This window comes from Vombatus ursinus, unplaced genomic scaffold (genome assembly GCF_900497805.2).
Source record: "Vombatus ursinus unplaced genomic scaffold, bare-nosed wombat genome assembly UNPS02014803.1, whole genome shotgun sequence".
Lineage (NCBI taxonomy): Eukaryota > Metazoa > Chordata > Mammalia > Diprotodontia > Vombatidae > Vombatus > Vombatus ursinus.
In genome coordinates this window covers 1,105,567-1,132,680 of record NW_020954581.1, presented here as the reverse complement: position 1 = coordinate 1,132,680, position 27,114 = coordinate 1,105,567, and the positions used below count along the sequence as shown (strand labels likewise).

Here is a 27,114-nt window from a genome sequence, read left to right as displayed (position 1 = left end):
AAATCTGATATTGATATGACTGATAGCCTAGCACAGGAAGTATAACAGCTTCTGCTAGAATATAACTCAGTCTGTTTTTTGTAAACCTTTGCCTCCTAAATTTAAACAATGAATCAATTAACTAGAATTTATATTCCAGGCACTGGGCTAGGTACTAACTAGCAATACGAGAGCAAAACTGAGGTGGTTCCTGCTTTCAAGATGCTTACATTCCATAATAGACAACATATTCACAGATAAGTAAACACTGGATATATAAAAAATAAAAATGCAAGTGTGGGGAGTGAGGGGAATGACAACTCAGGATGAATCAGGAAAGAGTTTTTTGAAGGAGGCCACAATAGGAATACAATGGTGACAGAGATTCAGCCTGTTCAAATATGACTTGACTTATTTTTAAGTCAAGATTGGCTACAAGATTGGCAATCTAGGAGATGAGCTCTGAAAGACCAAGTTTGTCCTTGTCTCCGTTCTACCTCTTTTTCTGTGCCCAAATTCCACATTCTAGCCCCTCTATTTCCAGGCCCCTGTGCTCAGGGTTCTTCTATTTCTTTACAATTCCTTGGGTGGCATCCTATCCAGGCCCCCTTTATCTCACAAATACTCCATGACCAAAAAAAAATCTCTTCCCTTTCTTTTCCACCTTCCTCCAATTCCTGTTTTCTCAGTATAGCTATTCTCCCCTAAGTGATAGGATGAAACTAACAGATTTAAATTATGATCCTATAACCGAACTAATTCATGCTAATGTATAAATGGCTGCTTTGTACACAGTGGGCACTTAATAAATGTTTGCTTCTACTCTGTCCCCCAACCATTTTTTTTTTAAAAGCATACTGATTAAACCAAATGGATTTTTAACTAGTAAGAGTTCAGGCATTGTGAAGATAAAATAAAAGTATTCAGAAGGTGTGGGAAAAGATGTTTGTGTCAGACCTGGCTACCTAGGAATCTGGGAAACTTTTTCACTGGTTAATACCTTCCTCAATTTCTACAGACCCTCTCAAATAGCACCTTTTTGGCCCCCTCTCCCATCCCGCAACCCCAAATGATGACATCTTCCTCCCCTCGAAACCTACCTTCCATCTATTTTGTATGTATCTTCTAGGTAGGTACCAGGTACCTATTCATTTATATGCTGTTTCCCTCAATAAATGTAAGCTTCTTGAAGGCAGGGACCATTTTTGCCTCTCTTTGCATATTCTGCACTTAAGCACATAATAGGCACTTCATAAAATTTTGTGGCCTGCCCATCTGATTTTCAAGGCTTCAGGGTTTTTAATAATGACTTCCTGTATAATGGCAATGAGTGCCCCATTATTGAAGGCTATGTTGAGAGGGGGTGGGCAGTTTTGGGGCAAGGATAGTCCTTTGGAAGCATAGATAACTTTGGTAAGTTAAGGACTGCTTGTATTTCTCTTCATAGAACCCAAACACGTATTTGTTCCCAAATTACACCAAGGTCTTAACTGAGTGCCTTCCAAGTATCCAGTGAGAGCCTGGGGAATAAGGTATGACAGCAGATAAATTCTGAATATAAGAGGTTAACTTTATCAGTATGGAGAAATGTGAAAGAAGGCAAACAGGATAAACTGCCTTATATTCTATAAGAATTTTGCTGAAGATACTGCCGCACACCTGTCTCTGGCTGAACATCAGCATTCCATTAGAAGCGAGATTACACATCCGAGGACTTTTATTTCTAAAGGGTCCATCACCAATTTTCCCCCCTTTTAAATAAGAGCCATTTCTTTGAGTTGCCAGTTTTTTACTCAAGAGGACATCCTACTAAATAGCTTTCATATGAGCTCTTTTCATGTTCAAGGATTCAGCAATTTGCTTTTGAAATGTTTTTCTCCCATGCACTTTAAGGATTTGAAATGTCAATGCTGTGGGTACTTCCTCCACAGACACCTTCGTATATGATGGTCTTTGAAAATGTTGTGGCCAAAAGGTTCATAGTATCATTGGTCTAGAGCTAGAAGGAGGTCATCTAATTCAACCCCTTCATTTTACAGATGAGGAAACTGAGGCCCACACCAAATAACTTAATGTCATAGAATTACTGAGCAGGAGCAGAAGGGGACCTCAGAGACAATGAAATCTAAACCCCTTTATTTTTACAGATGGGGAAATTGAAGCCCAGAGAGATAAGATGACTTGCTCAAAGCAACTCAGGTAGTAAGCACCAGAGATGGGAGTTGAACTCATATCCTTCGACTTATCTAAGGTGAAAGAGATTGTAAATAGTAGAGCTGTGATGTGAGCTCAAGCCTCCGAGTTGAGCGTTCTTCCCACTGTATCTCACTGCCTCCCGATCAACCTTGGAAAATCCAGTGACAAGCTTCTCTGAATTCAGCAAAGTTAGTGCTCAGATGACAGACAGGCTGGGTAGCCTTGCACTTGAAACCTTTTTATCTTGGTAGGGATTGCTAGAACTTGCATCCTGCCTGTGTAGCCTTGAGCACTCCAGGTTACCTTTAGGTCATGATGAGGCTGTCAGGGAGACTTTGGAAGAAGATCTTTTTTTTTTCTACCTATAAATGTATATTGCACCTACAAATTTGGGGCTAACTTCTGACACAGAATATTTGCTAAAATGGGTAGTGGTGAACTTTTTGCCAACTTCTAGAATATTTCAAAGGAAAGAAAAAAGGAAAAAAGGAAGGGAGAGAGAGGAAGGAAGGAAGGGAAGGAGGGAAAGAAGAAAGGAAAGAGTGAAGGTAGGAAGGAAGAAAATAAGAATTTGCCAGGCACTGTTAAACACTTCACAAATATAATCTCATTTGATCCTCACAACAACCCTGTGAGGTAAGTGCTATTATTATCTCCATTTTACAGTGGAGGAAACTGAGGCAGAGGTTAAGTGACTTTACCAGGGTTACAGAGCTGATAAGTGTTTGAGGCTACATTTGAATTCAGCTCTTCCTGACTCCAGGCCTGGAGTTCTATCTAGCCACCATGCTAACCTAGCTGCTTGGAGAAAACCAATTAGGGTACTTCAGGGTCAGATGTGAAATCTGCTTCCAGTGGGTGATTTTTAGAATAACAAACAACAAGCATTGGAATGTCTTGGGAAACAACAAAGTCCAGTTCTTGAAAAAGCACCTGAGGGGAATTAGACTCACAAGGTCTATCTGCTAGTCCTGGCTCAGCCTCTAACTCACTGTATGACCCTGGGTGGGTTGCTTGAATTCTGTTTCTTGTGTTCTTCATCATAAAGATGATGCCTTCTCCTCTTAATCTCCCAAGGCATGTTGCGGAGATGAATACTAATGAAATAGCTTTGAGCTTTTGGGAAGAAAAGCACTAAGGGAACATCCCATTTTATTATTATTTTTTGATCATTATATCTTTAGGTGCTAAATTAAATCACATTAAATTCAAGAAACATTTATTAGGTGCTAATTATGTGTGAGACACTGGCAGCACAGAGTTGAAAATGAGATAATCCCCCAATTCAAGGAGTTTACATTCACTGTACAAGAGGAATACATGTATGTGCCGAGAAGCAAATACAAGGGAATTTGAGGAGGGAGAAGCATTTACTGGAAAGGTCTAGGAAAACTTCTTAGACAAGGTGACACCTGGACTGAGCCTCTATGAGAAGAATTTTAAGTGATGGAAATGGAATTTTGAGGGTGAGGAGCACAGCTAGCACAGTTTGGCTGGAATATAGAGTGTGTGAAGGGGAATACCATGAGCCAACTCTGGACAGATAGACTGGAGTCAGAATGTGAAGGCAGATAAATGCCAGGCCAAGGAGTTCATATTCTATCTTAGAGGCAACTGTTAGTTGCTGAAAGTTTTAAGTAGGGTAGTGACCTGGCCAGATCTCTGCCTTAAGTAGGATTATGTTGATAAGTGGGTGGGAGGATAGAATGAAAAGGAGAAAGACCAGAAACAGGAAGACCAATTAGGAGGCTTTTACAATAATAGTTCAGATGAGAGGTGATGAGGGCCTGAACCAGGCGGGAAACCATTGGTAAGTAGAGCAGTGGAGAGAGAAGGGCAATGGTTAGCCATGGAATGGATATGGGTAGAAAGAGAAAGGAAAAACTCTGAGATTTTTAGCTGGGGTGACTGGGAGCACAAAAATAGACAAGATTTATACATACATACATATTTTTATGTGTATGTGTGTACATATGTATATGTATATGTATGTGTGTGTATATGTGTGTGTGTATATATATGGATGGGGCATATAATGATTACATACACACACACATATGTATGTATATACATATACATACACACATGTACATACATACATACATATACATACATACACATACACACATGTATATATACTCAATGGGTTCATATAATGATTTCCATTTTGCACATATAGGTAGAGTAATTCAACAGGTAAGTTGTTGACGCTGGACTGAATTTTGAGGGAGATTAGGGATCAAATAACAAATTTGGGAGTCATCTGCATAGAGATGATAACTGAATCTTTGAAAGTGGATGAAATCACCAAGGGAAAGAGTGTAGAGATGTAAGAGATGAAGTTCTAGGATACAGACCTGTTGAACACTTATGGTTGAGGGTAAGGAGTGGATGACGATCCAGCAATAGGAGACTGAAATACACCAAGGTGAGCAAAATCACCAAAGACAAAGGAGGAGAAGGCATCTAGCACCATGCAATGGCTGACTGGTAACAGTTGCAGGAATGTTAAAGAGGATGAGCACTGGAAAAAGCACCACATTTATCAAATAAGAAATCAGTTTCTCACTAAAAGACCATTGGGAGAGCAGTGTCTGCAATATTGGTTGTAGAAGTCAAACTGCAAAGCAGAAGTGAGTAGGTAATTAGCATGTCAAGGAAGGTAACTTTCTATGAGTTGCCACTGAAATTGGAAAGAGATATAGGATGCTGGCTTAAGGGTATGGCAAGATCAAGTCAAGGTTTTCATTTTCGTTTTCATATTGAATTCGAGAGACCTGGTGTTTGCAGGCAGTGCTAACGAGCTGGTAGACAGTGAAGGATGAGGAAGATGGGTCAGGCTCTGGGAAAAGACAAGAGGGGATTGAATCAAGGGCAGAAGGAAAAAAAGTTGCCAATTGGCAAGTGGCAAGAAGCCACTTCTTTCTCCAAGACTGGTGTATAGGAGGAGATGAGAAGGACTCAATAAATTGAGTCATATATTGACCACTTACTGTGGATGCAATGTTATACCCAGATATTATGAACGTGGAAACTTGAAATAATACTTTGTAACTTTCTTTAACCTCTTGAGAGAAAAAAAGTTTCCTGTAAATCAATTTCACAAGTACCTTATATTTAATCAGTAGGATATGACTGCTTTCTTTTTGAAACTAGAATTCCAATAGAGAAGGCCAAATTATAGGCTTCCCTACAGCACTAGTTTTTATTTTTTATTTTTTAATGTTAAGGGCTTGTAAACGAAGCAATAACTCAAGTTATTTGAGGAAAAAAAAGAAATGGGAAAATGGCCAGAAAAGGCTATTTCTCAGAAAGCAGGTTGGAAAGGAGCCTTGTTGAACAAAGTTCTGAGTTAAGATTAAGTCTTTGCTTGGGGTCCTCCAGTGAGGGCAACCTTCTATTTCCCAAATCAATCTATTCTATTTTTGGATAGGAGTAATTGTTAGGCAGCCTATATTTTCCTCTTGGCTATTTTCACCTGTTTGTTTCTCCTATTCCTGCCCTCCAGGGTTGGGCAGAACAAATCTAATCTCTCTTCAATGGACAGGGCTTCAAATACTTGAAAAAAGCTACTATGTGCTCTCTCCACCCTTACACTCCCTCCCATTCCCCAAACGTCCTCCAGATTTTAGCAGTGGATTCTGGCAAAATAGGAGAGTGGTGGGGTATGTGCTTGATGAAACCAGGCTGACTAGCTATGATCACTAACCATTTCCTTCAGCAGCCAGAGATAGAAAGAAGTAGGCTTAGAGATTTGTTTTAGAGTATCTGAAAGGCTGCTTTAAACACTCATTAAAACATCATTGGTTAAAAAAATCAATATTCAACGAACTGATTGATTTAAAATGTTCTTAAACATTACTGACAACGCACCTAAGAGCATATTTTAAAAGAATCTGAATTAATGAAGCAAGTGGGGAAAAAATAATTGCTTTAAATAGAAAAGTGATTGCTTTCCCTCCTGTCTGTGAGGATGTCTTACTCTGATCCTTCATTATGGTGAGGTGATAACTGAGGATTTCGGAAGGCAAGGCCAGGAGAGAAGCAGTTCTGGCGAGTTCTAAACTTCAGGGAAGGTGTAGTGAATGGACTTCTGGTCCAAAGACCTGTCTAGTTAATCTCTGAGAAGTTCAATGCTTGGCTTCAGTGCTGGCTGCCATGCTAGGGATGGTGAGTCTGTAGCAGATGGGGTTTTAACTTTTCTCTGTCTCTCATTTTATTATTTCCAAGTATCACCCAAATCCCAATGTTCTAAGTGTTTGGGGGAGGAGAAGAAGGGGCTGTGAGGGGCTATTCCCTTCAGAGCCTGAAGAACAATTGAATTATGGTTAAAATATACCTTTAGATTTACTCTCTACTATTCCTGGATGCCCAGTGACCCTTCTGCCTGTCAAAAACGTTTGCTTTTCAAATCAAGTTATTTGAAAGCAGTATCTTCGTCAATACCTAAGACAGTTATACATGTAATTTCCAACAATGACACAAATCCCACAGCCACCTTTGCCCTAATTCAGCTGATGCTTTATTTATCCTGCTCCCAAGGTGTCAGATTGAATATGGATATGGATTTTTGGCATAGTACAAAACCGTAATGGGTCATGATGGAAAGTATATTTTCAACACTCCAGGCAGAAATCATTCTTCCAGTGAACAACTGGTTTGAGAAATAGCAGGGCAACTCTAGTGGAATCATTATTGGATCAGGAGCCTGAAGACCTGGGGTCAGCCCTTGCCTTGCACCCTTACTATTTGTGTGAGCACAAGTAAGTCACCTAATCTCTGAGAACCTCAGTTGTTCATCTGAGATTGAACTCTGCCCCGCCCCCCCCAATTTTGACTCCTTTTTTTTTCTGGCTACAGCCAGAGTTGGTGCTGTCTGTTCTAGCGTACTTTATTTTGTGCTCCGGACTGGAGAACTGGCTGATAAATAGTCAGTGATGCTCAGAAACAAAGAGAAAGTCCAAAGACCTCTGATCATGAGTGACCAGGTAATGGATCCCATTTATCTAGAGGTTTAAAGCTTGTAAAGGATTTTCTTCTGGTAGCATAAGTATTACTGTCCCTCCCCCTTTTCAGATCATCACCAGAGACGCTGACAGGTTGAGTGACTTCTTTATGATCAAACATAAGTAACTAACTACTTAACATAATAAGAGTGTAAGGTAGGAGTGAACACAGGTCTCCTGGCTCCTAGGTTAGTGCTCTGTCCATCACGGACATCATGCCTCTTCTCAAACCACTTATACAATGGAATGGAAGCCACAGATCCAGCATCCTATGAGCCTAGATAACAGATGTCTGAATCCATTAATGTTTCAGTAAATGTATTATTAACACCTTTTGTTTCTATATCAGTTGTTTCTGAATACAGTTCTCTCCCACCTTCAATCAATCTTCTCTTATAACAAAGAAAAGCAGTTAAGCAAAAAGAATTAATACATAATTGTGTCTGGTAATGTATACAACATTCTGCTCCATAGTTTCCACCTCTCTAAAGAGGAGGGATGGATGTTTCAATTGGTTTTCCAGGACCAAGACTGGTTACTATAACATATCCTTCTGGCTGTGGTATAGTAATGGAAAAAAAGACTGAAATTGGAGTTGAGATGTAGGTTTGAATCTTTAAAGGAAGCATGGCCTCTCAAGTGGATACAATACTGGATTTCAAGCCAGGAAGACCTGTATTCAAATCCTATTTCTGATACCAACTAGCTGCATGACTCTGGGTAAACCAGTTTCTCTGATCCTCAGTTTCCTCATCTGTAAAATGATAGGGAGAAGGTCCCTTCTAGCTCTCATCTACAATCCTGTTAATGACTCAGAGTTTGGCTCCTTTCAAAGTATTCTTTTCATTGATGATATTATAGATGCATCAGGGATTTGAGAACTGACATCCTGAGCTTCATAGTTCAGAAGGACAAGCATTCTCACTCAGCCCTAAGACTGATATGGGACTGCAATGATCTTTAAATCCACAGGCAGACTTGAGTGATGTTGAGGAGTCCTTAAGAGGATATCCATAGTATGCAAAAGACAGAATGAGAGCAAGCAGTGGGGATTGCAACTGAGCAGCCAAAGCAGCAGGGAGGAGACAGTGTCCCCAGCCCCACTTAGGACTTAATGGTTGAAAATGGAAAGAATCAGTGGCAATAGCTGAAAATAGAAACTGAAAAGGAGAAACCACAAGGAGGATTGAGTCACTGCAGGGGGAGGGGTGGAGAACTAGAGGTGGACCATCAAGGGCTCAAAGCATCTTAGAACATAGGATCTGGACTGAAACCATTGCCTGGATTCACCTCTTCAAGGACCGAGAGAAGTTGGGGTGAGGCAATTGGGGTTAAGTGACTTGTCCAGGGTCACACAGCTAGTAAGTGTCAAGTGTCTGAGGCCAGATTTGAACTCAGCTCCTCCTGACTCCAAGGATAGAGCTCTATCCACTATGCCACCTAGCTGCCTTATCCCCAAAGTTTTCCCCCCAAGGTTTACTCTTTTCCCAACTTTCTCTGTGCCTCTCTAGGAATAGACACTGTAATATATTCTGCTCACCTCTTTTACTTCAATGTTCCCTGTATCCTTAAGAGCTAGCGGTTAGTTAGAGATTCACAAAACTTTAAATTGGGGCCGAGAGTCCTAAGTGGGAGCTCTGGGCTATTGTGATTGTATTAATAACTTTTCATCTGCTATAAGTTAAAAAAAAATCATGTGAACCTGAAGCCCATTGTATTGCTGTTTGGTTAAAAAAATGAGCCAGCTACTATAATATGATGTGGCTAATTAAATCTCTATCCTCTACTGTGAGAAAGGAAAGGGATAAAGAGAGAAATAGGTAAGACATAGTTGAGATTCAGCACTACCCCTTCTAGGAAGGAGGAGAGAGCAGAAAGAATTAAATACTGTGCCCAGTGTTACATAGAGATTGTATATATTATTCTGCTGAATCCACTTTTTGGGGAGATGGAATAACCCCTCTGGGGAATGTGATAAGGTGCCAGTAAAAGACGAATAAAATTTTTTAATGGAGCAGTAAGGTGAGCTAAGAGGGTATGAATTTGTAGTAGACTCAATCAGCAAAGTTTCATGACTTCCTCCAGGAATTCTCTGTTCCTTGAGAGTAGCAGAGGAGAAGGTAAATGGTGGTGGCTGTTTAAGATCGAGCACTAGTAGCAAAGGAGTGGGGCAGTTTGGTGGCTCAGTGGATAGGGTGCCAAGCCTGTCATCTTCCTGAGTTCAGATCTGGCCTCAGACTCTTACTAGCTGTGTGACCCTAGGCAAGCCACTTAACCCGTTTGCGCTCAATTACTCATCTGTAAAATCAGCTGAAGAAGGAAATGGCAAATCACTCCAATATCTTTGCCAAGAAAACTCCAAATGGGGTCGCGGAGAGTCCGACACAACTGAAAATGACTGAACAACAGAAGGGATAAGAATGGCTGGATTTCAAGGAGGGGGAGAGATTTAAGGATGGAAAAGTACATGAGTGAAACTGGTGACCACAGGAACAAGATTATTAAGGGAGGAAAGTAAAACCAGAACAGGGTTGGTGGACTGAGAGAAGAGGGTAGGCGCTAAGAGCCCAGACGTCAGGAGGAGAGTAGCAAAGAAGACAATTTTTGACTTCCAAATGTTGGAGGTTAAGTTTTAAATGATGGTAAGATAAAAGGCGTGATGACCTGAGTAGACTCAGTGGAGATGGATGCCACAGGAGTTGCGGTGGTTCAGAAACCAAGAAGCCGGGGAACTAGAAAGGTCCTAAGTAAGATCCAGGGACTCAAAGTTGAAATTGCCTAGAATGATGGAACAATGCCAGTAGCACTGATTTCGGGTGAGAGGTCCTGGATTCTTTCTTAGATCTGTCACTTTCTCGCTGTGTGACCTTGAGCAAACTACTTTATGTCTTTGGACTCAAGATCCTTCCAGCTCTAATTCCATGATGCTACAGCAGATAATTGAGAAGAAAGGAAGACTAGTGCCAAAGTGTCAAAGTCATAAGATTATTATCTTATTCTGATGTAATTATTAAGATTATGAGTTTGAGCTTGATGGTCACCTGGTATAATGCCCTTCACTTGATAGATGAGGAACTGATCCAGAGAACTTAGGTTACTGGGACAGGGTCCTAGGGGAGATTCAGGTCTAGGTCTTTCAGACTTCCATAGTCTATCCAGTTGATGACACTTGCCTCTTCAAGGTGTGGTCAAGGTGTGAGGGTCACTGGAGGTCAGTGAGGATTAGGAGAAAATGGTAAAATCAATGGTATGAATTTCCAAGGAGAGGTTGTTGAGGGGTAGTAGTATCAAGGGCTTGGTTGGGCATTGGGAAAGGAGTTCTTAGATGAGGCTTATTCATGCTGCAAAGCCCACGAAAACTTCCCTCACTGTGCCTGCCCTGAAGGAACTTTCCTTCCTTTCAATTCCTACGGCACTCTCTGTATTGTTCATTTAGTGCTCTGTCACAAACTGCCCTGTACCTCTCCTCATCTCTTTATGTCTGTGTCCTGCCCTCCCTGATAGATGATACCTTTCTTTGGGGCAGGTACTCTTTCTGTATCCTCAGGAATATGGAAATATGAATATAATACAAACATAATATATTATACAATATATTTATATTATGTATTATATGATACACAATATATTTATATTACATATTATACAATACATTTGTATTATAGGCTATATAATACAAATATATGTATAAAATATAAGTATAATAAATGTAATAGGGATAGCTATAAATATTAAATATAAAATATAGATATAAATTTAAATTAAAAACTACAAGGGGGTTGGACCAGATGACTTTTAAGGTATGATGCCTTCCAGATGTAAAGGGATATATTTACATGTTTATATTTAAATATAAATATGGACATATTATATTTTATTTTTTAAACAAACTCCTTTCTATAGGGCTCAAGAAATGTTTGTGGGTGAGGGCCAGTGATAGTGCACACAGTACAATGTGGAGGAGGCTAAAACCTCACCACAACCTTTTTTTTTTTTTTTTTTGATTTCCTAAAACCTTCAATCAAAAGACACAATGGGAAAGGTCCATCCTTATTAGACCCTGGCCTTCATGTCACAAAGCATGTGACTGAAATCTTCTTTAAGAGTAGGGAACTAAGTTAGAACCTCCTGAAAAGTCAGGGAAATGTAGCAGAAAAAGCCTCAGACTTGGAGTCAGGAATATCTAGTCTCAAATCCCACCACTCGTACTTACTAGATGTGTACAGGGCAGCTAGGCAGTGTAATGGGCATAGCCAGGCCTAGAGTTAGGAAGACTCATCCTTCTAAGTTCAAATCAGACCTCAGAAACTTACCAGTTGTGTGACCTTGGGCAAGTCATTTCACCCTGTTTGTCTCAGTTTCCTCATCTGTAAAATGAACTAGAGAAGGAAATGGCAAACTACTCCAGTATCTTTGCCAAGAAAACCCCAAAATGGAGTCATGAAGAGTTGGACACAACTGAACAAAGTTGTGTGAATGAATAAGTAAACTTAGCTGCTCTGAGTCGTGGTTTCATCTTTTGTCAATTGGTGATGGAATGGAAGGGAATAAACATTTATTAGGCACCTATTATGTGCCATACTTGTTGGATTCTGGCCTCTGAGTCACAAGGCACATGATTGAAACCTGCCTTAGGAGTAAGGAACTAAGCCAGAACCCTCCTGAAAAGGCAGAGAAATGTAGGACATAGGGCATCAGAGTTGAAGTCAGGAAGACCTAGGTCCACTGTGCTATTAAGTGCTTTACCAACAGCATCTCATTTAATCTTATTTGATAATAATATCTCCAGTTCAGAGGTTCTGTGAACTTAGATGGAGGAAAAATCCCAACATCTTTATTTTTCACTCACCTCTAACCAAAATTTAGATTTCCTCTAATTATTTAAAAATATCATTCCAAGAAGGCCTCATTGGCTTTATCAGACTGTCAAAGAGGCTCAGGACACAAGCAAATTTAAGATCCCATGGCCTAGTACTTACCTCAAAGGGTTTTTATGAGGCTCATATAAGATCACTCACTCAATCAATAGACATTTATTAAGTAGCCGTTACGTATTAGGTGCTGGCGGTACAAAGACAAAAATAAAATAATAGTCTCTGCTCTCAAGAAGTATAGTCTATCAGGGGAGACACTATGTGCATAAATAAGTATATATAAAACAAACACGGGGTCAATCACGTACATGAGGTATTTAGCAAACTTTGAAATGCTATATGAGTAAATGTCTGTCAATATCATAAACGATACAGGGTGTCCCAAAAGTATTACTGTAGTAAATCTAAATACGATTAGGCATGTTTAGTTAAGCTGGGCAGCTAGCGGACAGAGTGCCAGGCCTGGAGTGAGGAAGACTCATCCTCTTGAGTTCAAATCTCGCCTAAGACACTTAGTAGTTATATGACCCTGGGCAAGTCACTTAACCAGTCAGTGCTCTAGGAAACTCTCTAAGACTCCACAGTACATGGAAGGTCCTAGTGGAAAGAGTTTTCTCGTCTGAAAGTCTTCTAGGTCAATGACATCCCAGGATCCATCACTATTCCTGGTATCATCATCCTGAAGAGTTGAGGACCAGATGATTGGAGATAATTTCCTTCCTACTTTTCAGTCCCCAAGAGGTTCCAGGCTCATTCTATGATTTGGAATTAATGCAGAATGGTTAGCTCTTGTGCAAGACTTGGGAATATCATTATCAGAATTTTAGCAAGCACTAATGGTGGGGTCAATTTAGTGAAGCAAATAAGAATAATGATAACAGACATCATAATACAAGCAATAATAATAAATGGTAATAGAAACAATAATGACTCACTCTAGTGTATTGCTTTAAAGTTTGCAAAAGGCTTTCCTATGAGGAAAGTATTATTATTATCCCTATTTTGCAGATGGAGAAATAGGTTCCAGAAGGCTAGGATCCTTACCCATGGTCACATAGCTAGTAAGGATTAGGAGTTTGGATTTTAACAGAGGATGTAGCCACTATCTCAAGTTTTCTCTTTCTAGTTTCCTTCCTTCCTTCCCTCCCTTGCCCAGGGTCACACAGCTAGTAAGTGTCTAAGGCCATATTTGAACTGATATCCTCCTGATTTCAGGGCCGCTGCTCTATCCACAGCACCACCTAGCGCCTCCTCTATAGGCTTCTTACCACCCTGTCTTTCTGGCCATTGTTGAGCCCAACAGAAATGAAATGGAGTAACCCGGCACTATCCATTATGGCATCCTGTCGTTGAGGGGCTTGCCCTCTCAGCAGAGGGCCTTGAAATGCAGATTCTTTTTCTTGCCTGTGAGTTATAGCCGTAAAGGTTTCTTGAGGAATGAGGGAAGCAGGTCTGTGCCTACTTTTCCAAGCAGAAAATTTGAGTCAGAGAAGGGCAAGGTCACAGACAAGAGAAGAGGTGAAAGAGTCTGAAACACAATCTGTGGATTTTGATTCTGAGCTTTCACTCTCGGCCCTGGCCACTTAGACGTTTTGGCCTGGTGGACAATTATGCTTCCTTAGCAGAGCAAACCTAAGTCTCTATTCTTAGCAGCATGTCACCCAATCTCAGCATTTGGTGAACATGCCTTTTTCTCATTAGCACAAATCCTCCAGCACCCAAAAAGAGAAGGAAGGTGTTGCTGAATCCGATATGGGAGGGGGAAAGGATGGGACCTGGAGTTCAATTCATGTTCTGTGTTCTCAAAAGATAGTATTACTAAGTATTAAATATTTGTAATAGCTTTTAAGTGTTGTCTTTGCTTTTGAAAGCCTCCGAGGAGACTGAAAAACACACAGATCATTTTTTAACTCACTAAGCCTCAGTTCCCTCATCTGTAAAATGAAGGGGTAGACTAAGGTTATTCCCCAAGGTCCATTTCAGCTTCAGCAATCTATAAGCCTCTGCTTACTCCCAGGAATACACGATTTTTTCCTGCATTTAGAATGAAGCTGAAATTAAGCATGGCGGTTTTGGCTCCAAAGCTTCCAATTACTCAGGAGCTTATCGTGCCAAAACATTTTTCTTTTGGCTGCTACAGCCTCGTTGGCACAAGGCTCTGGGAATATTGCTAGAGCCTAGGAAAAGGAACCTACACATTTGTTACAAACTTGAAGGCTATTTGGTTTGGTTTCTTAATTTCTTAATAAAGGAATGGTTGATTTAAAAAACAAAACAAAAAAACTATTATTCTGTCAATCTGGGCCAAGGAGCCTGAAACTGACAGCTAGACAATGAGGCCGAAATTGACATACAATGAGGTCTTAAATATGCCTTTGATTTAAGGAGTCTCAAAGAGGAAAATCCAGTGATGACAAGCTATAATTCCTCGGGACATAAAAAATAAAGTCTTTTTTTTTTTCTATCTAATTCAGCCTATTGATCTTAGTTATTTCTTATTTTATTGGTTATTGTTACTGCTATAGTTCCAGCCCACATTTAGGAACATTCCAGATTATGCAAGTGTACCAAATCCAAACAAAAGGGTTGTTTTTTTTTTTTCTCGTTTTTTTTTAAAAAAATATAACTATCTGCAAAATAAAATGAACTTTTTGGATATTAAACCAACCCTACTGCCTACTGCCTGTCATAATGAGAGGAAATACTTGGTGAAATGACCTCTATTATAGATGTTGGCCATTCAAGAGAAAAAAAATGCCTTGTGTAGTTTAGATTAGCTTCCTAGCAGCCTGTATTCTCATTCAAGGCATCTTTTAAATGCAGTCACTTATTTCAGGAACCAGATAATGGGCCTTAAAGACATTTCCATCATGATGTATTGCAAGAATTTTAATTTAAAATTCCAATTCTATTGGAAATCCACTTACAAGGGATTTCTGAGTTATTTGCATGACAAAGGCACTAAATGGAATTGTGGTTCCATTATAATTCTTCTTACTCTAAGTTTTTGGGTTTTTTTTTTTTTGCATTCCTAAAGTATTTCTAATAAAAATTCTTTGTTATAAAGAAGGTCTTCAAACACACACAAACACGTAGCACAAAACCAGCAACAGAAAGAAGGTCACAAAATAAAAACAACAACCCGCCCCCCCCCAGAATGCCAAGGTTCATAAAGGAGAAAAATCACTTTCTAGGCCAACACTTATGAGCTGTTGAGAAGCTGCCTCTTGGCTACCTCTCCAGCAGGTGGCATAGACTCATCACTGGTCATTGGGTAAATGCACCTTAGACTCTGATCTGATACAATAAGTTTTGAAAGATCTTTAGCTAAAACTTTCCTTAAATGACTAGGGCCCATGTACTACAAGGAAGCCTGAATACCACATCATTATAAATTTCTCCCCAGGATGGCCATTATAGTCAGCCCAGACTCCAGGGACAGATGGGATGAGATCGCTTCAAACTCCAGAGCGGGTAGCACTTTCAAAAATGGATCTACCTAGGAAAAGTGTAGGCCATTGCATCAATTTCTGCTTACTATCGCTCTCTCCTTTTTTCTCGTCTCCTCTTCTTTCTTCTCTTCTCTTCTCCTCTCCTCTCCTTCTCTTCCTCTCTCTGTTTCTCTTTCTCTCTCTCCCTCTTTAAATTACAAGGGATGAAAACTTTTTTGGCCTCTCTGGGTCAGCCTTAGCCCTGGGGCAGTGCTGTCCATGCTGGTGAAGTCAGGCCCAGGCACATAGGTTTACATTTGGAAGGCATCATACTTTAGAGATTGTCTAGTCCAACTTCCTTGCATTTAAAAAAATTACATTTTATTTTTTTAAATGAACAAGAATTTTTTAATCCCCTCATTTTATAGATGAAGAAACTGAGGCCCATGGAGCTAAACTGATTTGCCTAAAGTCACATAGGTAATAAGTAGGAGAGTTAGGATTCCAACCCAGGTTCTCTGACTCTAAATCCGTTGTGCCAAGCTATGATGACAAGTTGTTTATGTGATATCGATGATGGGGAGGCTGCCAGCCCCCAACTCTTTGGAAGCTAGTTATCTCAAGTGACAAACACAGGCAATGATGCCCCTTTTCCCAGCCCTTTCCACTTCAGTAACTGTTCTTTTAATAATAACAAGAAATTTGATGATGATAACAAAGGCAGGTAGGCAGTACTGGAGAAAGGGCCACCAACAGACCAACAGTGAGAGATCCCATAAAATGGGCATAATAACAGCATCCACTCACAGAGTTGTTGTGAGGACCAAATAAGATAATCTTTGTAAAGCATTTTATAAACCTTAAAGTACTACACAAGTGTCACCTGTTATAATTAAGATTTGCAAAGCATTTTACAAGCCCTATCTCTTTTGATCTTTCCAACACCCCTGTGAGGTAGACAGTACAAGTATATTTACACCCGTTTTAGAGATGGGTAAATTATGCTCATGGAGATGAAAAGTTAGGATCTCTCACTGGATCTCTTCTTGTTACTATTATTACTATTTTTATTAATTGAGTACATAGAAGGCTCTTAAGCTATCCTGGTGGATTCACGGAAGTACTGGGAATCTACTGGTATGTTATTGTGCTGCTTTTCCTAGCAGAGCAAACAGATCCCACTTGAGGTGCAGAAAGGACAGAGGCTATTTTCCTTCCCAACTCTCAGGCTAGAAAGGTAACTGGAGCACTTAGTTTGGAATAATCCTTGACCGCTGAAGGCCTGTATGAATTCCAGGTAAAAGAAGTGCAGTAAGCCAGAGAATTATGGCGGTTCATTGAACATCAAAGTAGGTAAAATGAGCCCAGCATATTTGTGTGTTGTTATAAACCAATTAAAGCACATACATGTGAAATCATTTACAATTTTCTGTCTGACCAGCCAGATATGCAGCTTTAATGGCAAAAAGACGACAAATTGCATCTACTTTACAGAAAGCCTTCTGAAAGGTTGTATATAAATCAAAAATAATTTAATTGAATCATATTTCAAATGCACTGAGCAAGCTTCTCAGTAAATTGTGTTTCTTAATGTAAAAAATCACTCCTAATTTATCCTTTGTGAATATCGGAAAGTCAGTATATCTGTATTATAAACTAAATCTGGCTATTAAGGGAATATCTGACATTACTTCTTTCACTGCAGGCGAGATGGGAGGTAGTTGGGTGTGGAGTCCTGGTTCCAGTTATTAGCTCTGATATTACCTCTTATTAGCTGTGTGACCTTGGGTGAATCATTTAACCTCTGTGAGAGAGATGGTGAGACTGTCTACATACCTTATAGAATGGTTTTGAGGAAATATTTCAGTACCTCAAGGGCCCTTGACACCATTGGTGTGGGCAACAATCTTTCTACCAACACGAAGCCCAGCATCCTATGACCTGGTAGATTGTTTCTGAGAGCTGCGGTGGTTGAAGAAGGCCTCTCCTCACTATGGCCAATCCAGTAATGAAGCTCTCCATTTTTAGTTAGGCTGGTCCTTGGATAAAATGCATAGTCTGTCATTTTCAAAATGGCAGAGGATCATTGGCGTCCTCTGGCAAATACCTGAATACATGGGGTCATCACCATTAGGTGAGGAATGATTAACTACCAGGCCTCCATCAGGGTCATGACAATGTCAGAGGAGAGAAGGGAACGTATTTAACAGATGTTCTAGAGAGTACAGATGGGATGCTTGTGCAAATAGAGGGGTGTGCCTTGGCGAAGAGAAGGGCCATCTCTTCACGTGAGGAGATAGTGATAGAAGACCTATGGGTGGTATGAGACAAGGAGGAGTGGACAAGAGGGAGTTCTCAAAAAAGTCTCATTTTTTGGATTAAATATGAGTTTCTTAACTGAGAGGGTAGGGGGAAGGGGAGTCATGGGGGGTTTAAGGAGGCATGAAAAGGTGGATGCGATAGTGAGTTCATTTGTTGTTCAGTCATTTAGTTGTGTCTCTCTTTGTGACTCTGTGGACCATAGCATGCCAATACTGTCCGTTAGGTTTTCTTGGCAAAGATATTGGAGTGGTCTGCCTTTTTCTTTTCCAGAAACAAACAGAAGTTAAGTGACTTGCCTGAGATCACATAGCTAATAAGTGTTTGAAGCCAGATTTGAACTCAGGTCTTCTTGACTTCAGGTCCAGCACTCTATCCACTGAGCTATCTTGATTAGGGAGGTGTAAAAAATCTGACTTGCAGCGGTGAAGGCCATTTGAGGTTAATTAATATGAATTTGTAGTGGGAATAGGGATTGGATCATTGAGTTCATTGGTAAATGGAACTCCTTAATGAGGAATTTTCCTCCTCTCACATAGAGCAGCACTTTCTCAGCCACTCATGGAGGGTCACACAGCCAGTATCTATCAAAGGCATTATTTAAATAGATTCCTAAATTTCCACTCCACCCCTAAGTTTTAAAAGCTCCTCCTAAGAATGACAGCCCACATGTGTAATGGTGTTTTAGTTATCACAAAAGAGCCTTTCTCAAAGAAGTCTACCCTTCTCATGCTTTGGGGGTGACCCTTTGGAGGTAACCAAGACAACGCTAGCAGAGCACAAGTTCTAACAGGTCTAATTACAGGGTCACAGGGGCAGTGACTTAGAATCTAGAGGTCACCGAGAGAAATTGCCTCATTTTGCAGAGCAGAGTGGTGATGGGACATGTACACATTTGCATTGCTGAAAGATCTTGATGAAAGGCTCAGCAATGCAACATTTAGAGAGACTCCTTCTCAGATTGGCTATAGCTGAGTAGAATTTTGAGTCCCAGACATTATGATATGTCCCTCCCTCCTTGGTTATGTCAAACTGGATCTCCCACAGGCATCTCAAACTCAATATATCCAAACTCATTATCTTCTTCAAACCTTCCCCTCTTCTGAACACCCTTATTGTTGGCACCTCCATTCTCCCAGTCACTCAGGCTTCCAAACTCAGAAACATCTCTGATCCTTTACTTGCACTTACCCCACATATCCAAGCCACTGACAACTCTTCACATCATCTCTCATATAAGTGCCCTTCTCTGCTCATACATCCACAACCCCAGTTCGGGCCCTTCTCGCCTCTCATGTGGACAACTGTAATAGCCTTCAAATTGGGCTCCCTGCTTCACGTCTCTCCCCATTTCAATGCTTTCTCTACTTAGCTGCCAAAGGGATTTTTCTAAAGCATTGCTCACATCTGACCATGATCCTTACCTGCTCAATAAACTTCCTATCACCTCTGGGATCAAATACAAAATCCTATTTGGCTTTTAAGATCCTTCATAAGCTTGCCCCTTTCTACCTTTCCAGTACTTTCACATTTTACTCTCCTCCACATAGTCTATGGTTCGGTTTTATTGGACTATTTGTCATTCTGCAAACATAACACCCCATCTTCCATCTCTGTGTCTCTGCATTGGCTATTCCCCACATCTGTAATGCTCTGTCCCCTCACTTCCACTTCTGAGTTTCCCTGGCTTCCATCAAGGCCCAGTTCATATCTTACATTCTATTGTAGGAGGCCTTCTCTGGTCCACACAGTTGCTGATGCCTCCCCCTTACAGATTACCTTCATCTACTCTGCACATATCTTATATGTACGAGGTTATTTCCATGTTGTCTCCTCCCATTGGAATGTATGCTCATGGAGGGCAGGGAATGTACAGAGCCTGGCACGTAAGTGCTTAATAAATGCTTGTTCTTTGATTGATACTGACCACGTGATCTTTGAAATACTGAAGGGTAAGCCCACTCAGTCCATTTATATAGTGCTGTAAGAATGCCGCCCTGTGAAGGAGGTAATACAAAAGTGAACATCACCATTTTAGTGAGCTGTCCATGGTAATAAAGTTCATCTCAGAGCCAGAGTTGGAACCCAATTTACTTGTTAATATTGTATAGTCATTTCAGTCGTGTCTGACTCTTCATGACCCCATTTGTGGTTTTCTTTGCAAAGATACTGGGGTGGTTTGTCATCCTTCTCTAGCTCATTTTAGAGATGAGGAAACTGAGGCAAACAGGGTTAAGTGACCTGCCTAGGGTCACACAGCAAGTAAATGCTGAGGCCAGGTTTGAACTCAGGAACTTAGATGAGTCTTCCTGACTCCAGGCCTGGCACTTTATCCACTGCATCACCTAGCTGCCCAGTTGACTTGACTTCACTTCTAGTATTACAACTACCTCTCACATTATAAAAGAGGCCCTAAAAATACTGAAAGCACCAACACTTGATCTATGATTCTATGTGCCTGGATATGTTGGCTCTCACCTGTTGGGCAATAACAAACTTAAAGGTTAGATGTAGCTAGGTGGTGCAGTGAATAGAGTGCTGGGTCTGGAGTCAAGAAAGTCTAAGTTTAAATCCAATCCGAGACACTTATTAGCTGTGTGACCCTGGGCAAGTCACTTAACTTCTTTCTGCCTCAGTTTTCTCATCTGTAAAATGGGAACACAAATATCCCCTGCTTCCTAGAGTGGTTGTAAGGATCTAATGAGATAATGATTGTAAAGTGCCTAGCCTAGTGCCTGGCACAGAGGATATTAGCTATTATTATAGCTAGCTACATTAGCTATGTTAGTTATTATTATGATTGATGCAAAGAGCTTGGAGACTCAAGGTTGGATTTCCTAAGTGCATAAAAAACTCTCTGAAGGCAGAAAGAACAGCCACTGTTGTTTCTGCTTCCAAGGATGCCAAGTTGCCACTTCTTTTTTCAATCTACACCTACTTTCAGAGCCCTTCTTATGTGATGAGTACTTTTGTAGGAGGTACTATAGGGCTAGAAGCTCAAGGTCTGGTTCCTTCTCCCAAGGAATTTTCAATCTGTTGCATGTATGAGCAGTCCAACACGCCGTACGTGGCAAAGGATGTGATCACTGATCCTGTTGTCACTACAAACAGTCCCTTAGTAAACAGCCTCACTGTATGAGATGATGATTCATCTGTCAGGGGCTCTGTCACCTTTCAAATAAATCACTTCTTTCCGACACACCCAGTGATTTACTCCCAGAAAATATGCTCATCTTTCTCTAAATTAAGCGGAACTAAAAAAACAAAAAGATCTTCCAAAAGAAACAAGGAAACATGCATTTATTAAGCAAATACAATGTGCCAGGAACTGTGCTAAGCACTTTACAAACATTATCTCATTTGATCCTTACAACAATTCTGGGAGGTAGGTGCTATGATGATCCTCACTTTACAGATGAGGAAACGGAGGCAGACAGTGGCTAAGTAACTTGCCCAGGGTCACAAATCTAGGAAGTATCAGAGGCAGGATTTGAACTCAGGTCTTCCTGACTGCAAGTCAGTGCTCTATCCACTGTCCTACCTAGCTGTCTCTGAGAATAAACCACCATGGGGCAAAACCAAATTCTTGAGGCAGAACCAAAATCTTGAGACAGATTCAGGCCAGTGACAGAAAGAGCTTAGCAACTCAATGGCTGATATACTATGAGAGTAGAGAAAAGGAAAGGATGGTTGAAAACAAGCTGGAGGAATCTTTTAGTGAATGCAGAGAGGGAAGACAGCTTGCCCAGAGGAACGCCAGCTGTTTCCAGGCGGCTGCCACCATGGGGGTCTTAGGAAGTTGACAAGGCAAACAGCCCCCACTGTACCTGTGTTCACTTTCCTTTCACGAAGAGATATTTCTACAAAAGCTCCTGCCTTTGAGGCTTTAATGGTGGATTCTAAATAAACAATCAAGGCAATGGAAGAAATTGAGCTATTCAGGTGCATCTGAATCAAGGCACCCTTTGAAGTGAGAAACAAGTGAGAAATGAGTATTTGCTATAATATGGATCTTTGCCTCTTGAGAAAAAGCAGTTTCCAGTGAATTTCCCTTATTACTACGAGATAACTATGGGTAAATGAGCACATCCCAGGTGGCCATGATGCTGGCACATTGCTGAATGTTCCAACTCGGGCTTATTGGTTTTGTCTGAAAGCAGGCAGGCATTAGAAAGAAGACATTGAGCGTCTCCCTGCACCCTACGGCAGGGCATTCCAGTCTGTTACACTTTACCTTGAGAGCTTTTTGTGCAGGTTCACTCGAGCCAATGGCGATCAGGTTGGGTCCAGCCATACTGCAGAAACTTTTCAGATGCAGAGTGTCGGCCACTGGCACTGTAGAAACAGCATAATCCTATGCACAAAGCAGAAAATTATGAAGTTTTTTAGCTGCTGAGTTTTATCATCCCAAATTAAATCAAAAAAGCATTTCCTAAACCCTATCTTTCCATGCAAAGGCTGTTATAGGGGACTGGAATGTCTGGAGGGAAAGCTAGGATTTGGGGGGGGGCAGTATTACTCAAATGGATCTGTGACCTCATGGATTTGGGAGTTCCCTTTAATGATACAGATCACAACCCACCCAGGCCTGCCTATCCCATATGGCTCTTGTCCATATCCTCCCATAATTTCAGCACAGAGGGCCCACCCTTCTTGTTTGAGGCTTTCCTCATTTTCTTCTGAGGTCACAAAGACACCAGGGGAATCCTCAGGCTGTCTACCTCTCATCCCACACCCTTGCTACTTGACCAGCCTATCTGCTTCGTTGAGCATCCATTTCCCCAGTTGACATCCTTAGAGCCATTCTTCTTCAAGGTTCTTTATTTGGGTGATGCTGCAGCCTGCTCACTTCCACCAGGCCCCTCTCAGTGTAATACCCATTTTTAAAAACTCAGGGACTGTAGGGTTACGTAGCTCCCAGTCACGACATATAATCTGTGTGACGCTCATTCTGCATTCTCTAGACACTATAGTGTTCCTTGACTCACAGTTACTTAATAGCCTGTCAAATGTCAGTGTGGGCCTCTGCTTCTGGGAGAAGTTTGGGGGCTTACTAATTTGCCAAATCAGGCAAGTTTCTAAGGAGAAAGCATGGCATAGCTACATATTTTACAGAAGAATTAGCTCTTTAAATTTCTGCCTGTTCTGTGGGACCTGGGAAAGAGGGTTCTAAAAAATCAAGAATACAATCACGCAGAACACTAGGCTTAAGATTAGAAGATCCGCTTTGGAGTTCTAGTGCTGCTCTTTATAAATTGTGTCCGTCATCTGACCCTTCTGAGTCTCAGTTGCTTTGTCTGTAGCAATGGGGAAAATAAAACTGGCATTACCTTTGTTAATGGAGTCATTCTGAGAATCAAATGGGATGATGTGCATGAAGTGTTTTGTAACATAAGCTGTTAGTTTTGACTATTGTTGTATGTACTGAAGACCCACAAACTTTGATATTATTTAATGTTTTTTTATGGGGCTTTCTCCTCTTCAAATATTTTGCAAAGAGACAAAAGCATCTCTTGATTCCTTATGTCCACAAAGAGTAGGAGGAGGCATTGCCAAACACCTAGATCTTAAACAGTTGTTACTTATCTTTTATGTGATGCCAGTCAGTTTGCTTGGAATTCCCTAACAGCCTGGTTTGAAAATACAAATCTCCCTGTTGTAGCCAAACCAAGAACCAGATAATTAAAAATTGCCCCGGTTGCGTCATGCGTATGTGTCTATTCAAGAGTAAGACAGTGATTTTATAACTGTGGATGAAGGGGCAAAAGGGACCTCTAACTCCGCCCCTCCCCCCAAAACAAACAAAAACACAAACCTCTGGTGAGACTAGGACAACCACATACTAAATAAAAGGTCAATGGCTCATGAAATATTTGTGATTGACAGCTTATGCGTTGGCTTGGAGTCAAGGAGGACCTCTGACCCTTCTAGCTGTATGACACTCATCTGCTCTGAGATCCAGTCCTGCCGCAGATACTTCCTAGCTCCGTGACTGCGAAATGCATTTAACACTCTTGGCTTCAGTTTCTTTATATATAAAATGAGGGTAATAATAGCACCTACCTTACAGGATTATCATGAGGATCAAGGGAAAGGGAATATGCATTTATATAGAGAGCCTAAGTACCTGGCACTGTGCTAAGCACTTTATGAATACTATCTTATTTGTTCCATGTGACAATCCTGGGACATGGTTGCTGTTATCATTCTCATTTTACAGTTGAGGAAACTGAGGCAAAAGAGGTTAAGTTATTTGCCCAGGATCACAAAGCTAGTAAGTGTGTAAGGCCAAATTTCAACTCCAGTCTTCCTGACTCCAGGATCAGTGCTCTATCCACTGTATTACCTAACTGCCTCAAATGAGATAGTGTATGCAAAGTGTTTTGCAAACCTTAAACCGCTATAGAAATGTGAGTTATTATTACTATGCATTATTTAGGCTAGAGAATTAATTAAATACATATATTCCTTCAACCAGCATTTACTGACCACCTGCTATTTGCAAGGCACAACCATCCTTTTACTCACCTTGAAAGTATCAGCCAGGATTTCTGCACCACGTTGATTTGTCCTTTTGGAGAGGCCCACAAAAAATTCCCTGCCTAGATAAAATGACACAGACTCAGTGAGAGGCCCTACCAACTTATCAACCATTTATTTCATTAAAATATAATTAAAGCACAACGCAGTACTCTCTAATCACGGTGGTCCACCTTAATGCTATTCCCACCCCATTTACCACTATCCACTCCAAGCATCAGCTCATTAAACAAATGACTAAATTAGCTGGTAAGATAGAATAAAATTATTTTCATAAACAATTTTACAACCTTTGAAATGTTTTCTTTGGCTGGGAAAAATTAAAGAGGTTTGTGACCAGAAACAAAATGGCAGCTTTACAAGTCAGTGGCAATGCAAATTGCAATTTTAAAGAAAATCACTGTAAGTATTGGGAATTTCTTTATGAAAATAATCTTCTTCCTTTTAAATACCATGGACATCCAGAAAATGTAGAGAACAGCTAGTCTAGGTGAGCATATCACTGATTGATCTTTCAGCTTGTTCCCGAATCTGATCAAACGTAAATGCCTTGAGAGCAAGAACCATTGTATTTTGGTCTCTGACAAAACTCTATTATGGTTTTGTTGTTGAAGAGGCAACATAATACAGATGAAATAATGCTAGACTAGGAGCCAGAATCTGTGGATTTCAATCTCAAAGTAGATTTAAACATCAATAGCCTCTGCGCTGGATGCAGAATACAAAGGCAACAGAGGTGTTCTAATCATATTAGGGAAAAAAGGAGGATCACAGAAGGCATAGGCCTGATGCTTGAGGTGGACGGGACAAAGATAACTGATGATGGAACAAAGTCAGAGCCCACCGACTCTTAGCTTGTTTCTCTTTTCTCTATCAAGGAGTGCGACTGGACTGGACTCGAAAGGACAAAACAAAAAGAAAATGGGAGTCAATATCCAAGAGAAGTTAGGAAGTAGCAAGAGAGCAAAGGGCAGGGAGGTGGTGCAGTGGATAGAGCTCTGGGCCTGGAGTCAGGAAGACCTGAGTTCAGATCTGACCTCAGGCACTTACTAGCTGTGTGACCCTGAACAAGTCACTTAACCTGTCTGCCTCAGTTTCTTGATCTATGAAATGATCTAGAGAAGGAAATGGCAAACCACCCCACTATCTTTGTGAAGAAACCCCAAATGGAGTCATGAAGAGTTGGACACAACTGAACAACAAAGTAAGAGCACTTAGCTGCCTTTGATGAGTTAAATGAATCGGGCTCAGATAAAATATATCCCGGGGGACTAACAGAACTGGCTGATGTGATGCTTGTAATACTGTCAGTGGTATTCAAAAGATTATGGGTAATATTAGAAATTAGGCAGGACTAGAGAAGGACAAATGTTCTTCTCAGTTTCAAAAACAAAGGGAAGACTGGAGCCTGAAAACTAGAGGCCAGTGACCTGAAGCTTGATAGCTGGGGCAGAATTCTGGAGAGGATTATTAAAGAGATTTTAAAAATGACTGATACTTTTTGTTTTTACACAATAGACACTTCCCACACTTCACAACAATCCCCTCACCCCCCCCCCCACAAAATATAAGCCCTCAAAACTACTTATCCATTTTTTAAGCGAAAGGATAGATGTTCTTTTAACTTGGACAAGATGGTGCCAATGATAACTACTGTATCTGACCAGGGTTTTGCTACCCCTCCATGTTGACTTTATTTACATTGTTGCAATCACTGTGTATATGGTTCTTTTGGCTTTGCTTTTGTCCCTTTGTATCATTTCATACAAAGCTTCCCTTGTTTCTCTGCATTCTTAATAATCATCATTACTGACAGCATAGTAGCATTCTTCTGGGCAGCTAGGTGGTGCAGCGGGTAGAGTGCTGGGACTGAGTCAGAAGGACTCATCTTACTGAGTCCAAATCTCAGATATTTACTAGCTGTGTGACCCTGGGTAAGTCACTTAACCCTGTTTGCCTCAGTTTCCTTATCTGTAAAATGAGCTAGAAGGAAATGGGAAACAACTCCAGTATATTTGCCAAGAAAATCCTAAATGGGGTCATGAAGAATTAGGCACAACTAAAACAAATGAACAGCAAAAAGCGTTCTTTTATATTCATAAGCTATAATGTGTTCAGCCATTCCCAATTACTGATCACTTTCCCCCCCAGTTTTTTTGTTTGTTTGTTAGAATGATGCTATAAACTAATTTTTTTTTTTCTGTCAAAAATCTCCTTGGGACTACAGTTCCCTGTAGGGGAATCTCTGGGTCAAAGAGTATGAACAATTTAGTAACTTGCCTTGCATAATTCTAAATTGTCTTCCAGTAACGTTTGAACTAATTTACACGTCTATCAGCATTGAATTAGTATGCCTGTCTTCCTTTAGCCTCTCCCAGAATGAGTTCTTGTCTTTTAGCACCTTCTCTAGCTTGGCAAAAATAAAATGATACCCCAGGACTGTTTTGCACTGTTTAAATAGTGGTTTAATAATCACATTATATTTTAAAGAGACAGGGCTGAAAAAGGCAGCTGTCAGCAGCCGTTCGTTTGACTGACAGTTACGGTTACCTTGCAGAGGCTGAAGGAGTTTGAAGACAGTTTCCTAATTGTGCAGTAAATGGGTAGACTGTATGTGGGAAGGGAGCATAATGAACAGAAGGAGAAACAAGAGGCATCTCATGCTCCATTTCCTGCTCGGTTTGTCCTAATAGGTGACTAAAGGCAAAGGTGAGCAGGCAACGTGTTCCTCCTTGTTGTGCTTTATCTGGTCTATCCTAAGAGGCATTT

The 27,114-nt window shown here is 40.7% G+C and overlaps 1 protein-coding gene across 2 annotated transcripts in view; it reads right to left on the bottom strand.

Annotated features, from left to right (window-relative positions):
• The window catches only part of DDAH1 (dimethylarginine dimethylaminohydrolase 1), a 199,758-nt gene that overhangs the window by 30,494 nt on the left and 142,150 nt on the right, over nucleotides 1-27,114 (bottom strand). For both annotated transcript variants that reach the window (XM_027873947.1, XM_027873949.1), the window contains exons 3-4: nucleotides 24,334-24,407; nucleotides 22,040-22,159 (exon numbers count right to left, since the gene is read on the bottom strand). In XM_027873947.1, the coding sequence (XP_027729748.1) occupies nucleotides 22,040-22,159; nucleotides 24,334-24,407 (194 nt within the window). The remainder of the gene's footprint in view (nucleotides 1-22,039; nucleotides 22,160-24,333; nucleotides 24,408-27,114) is intronic.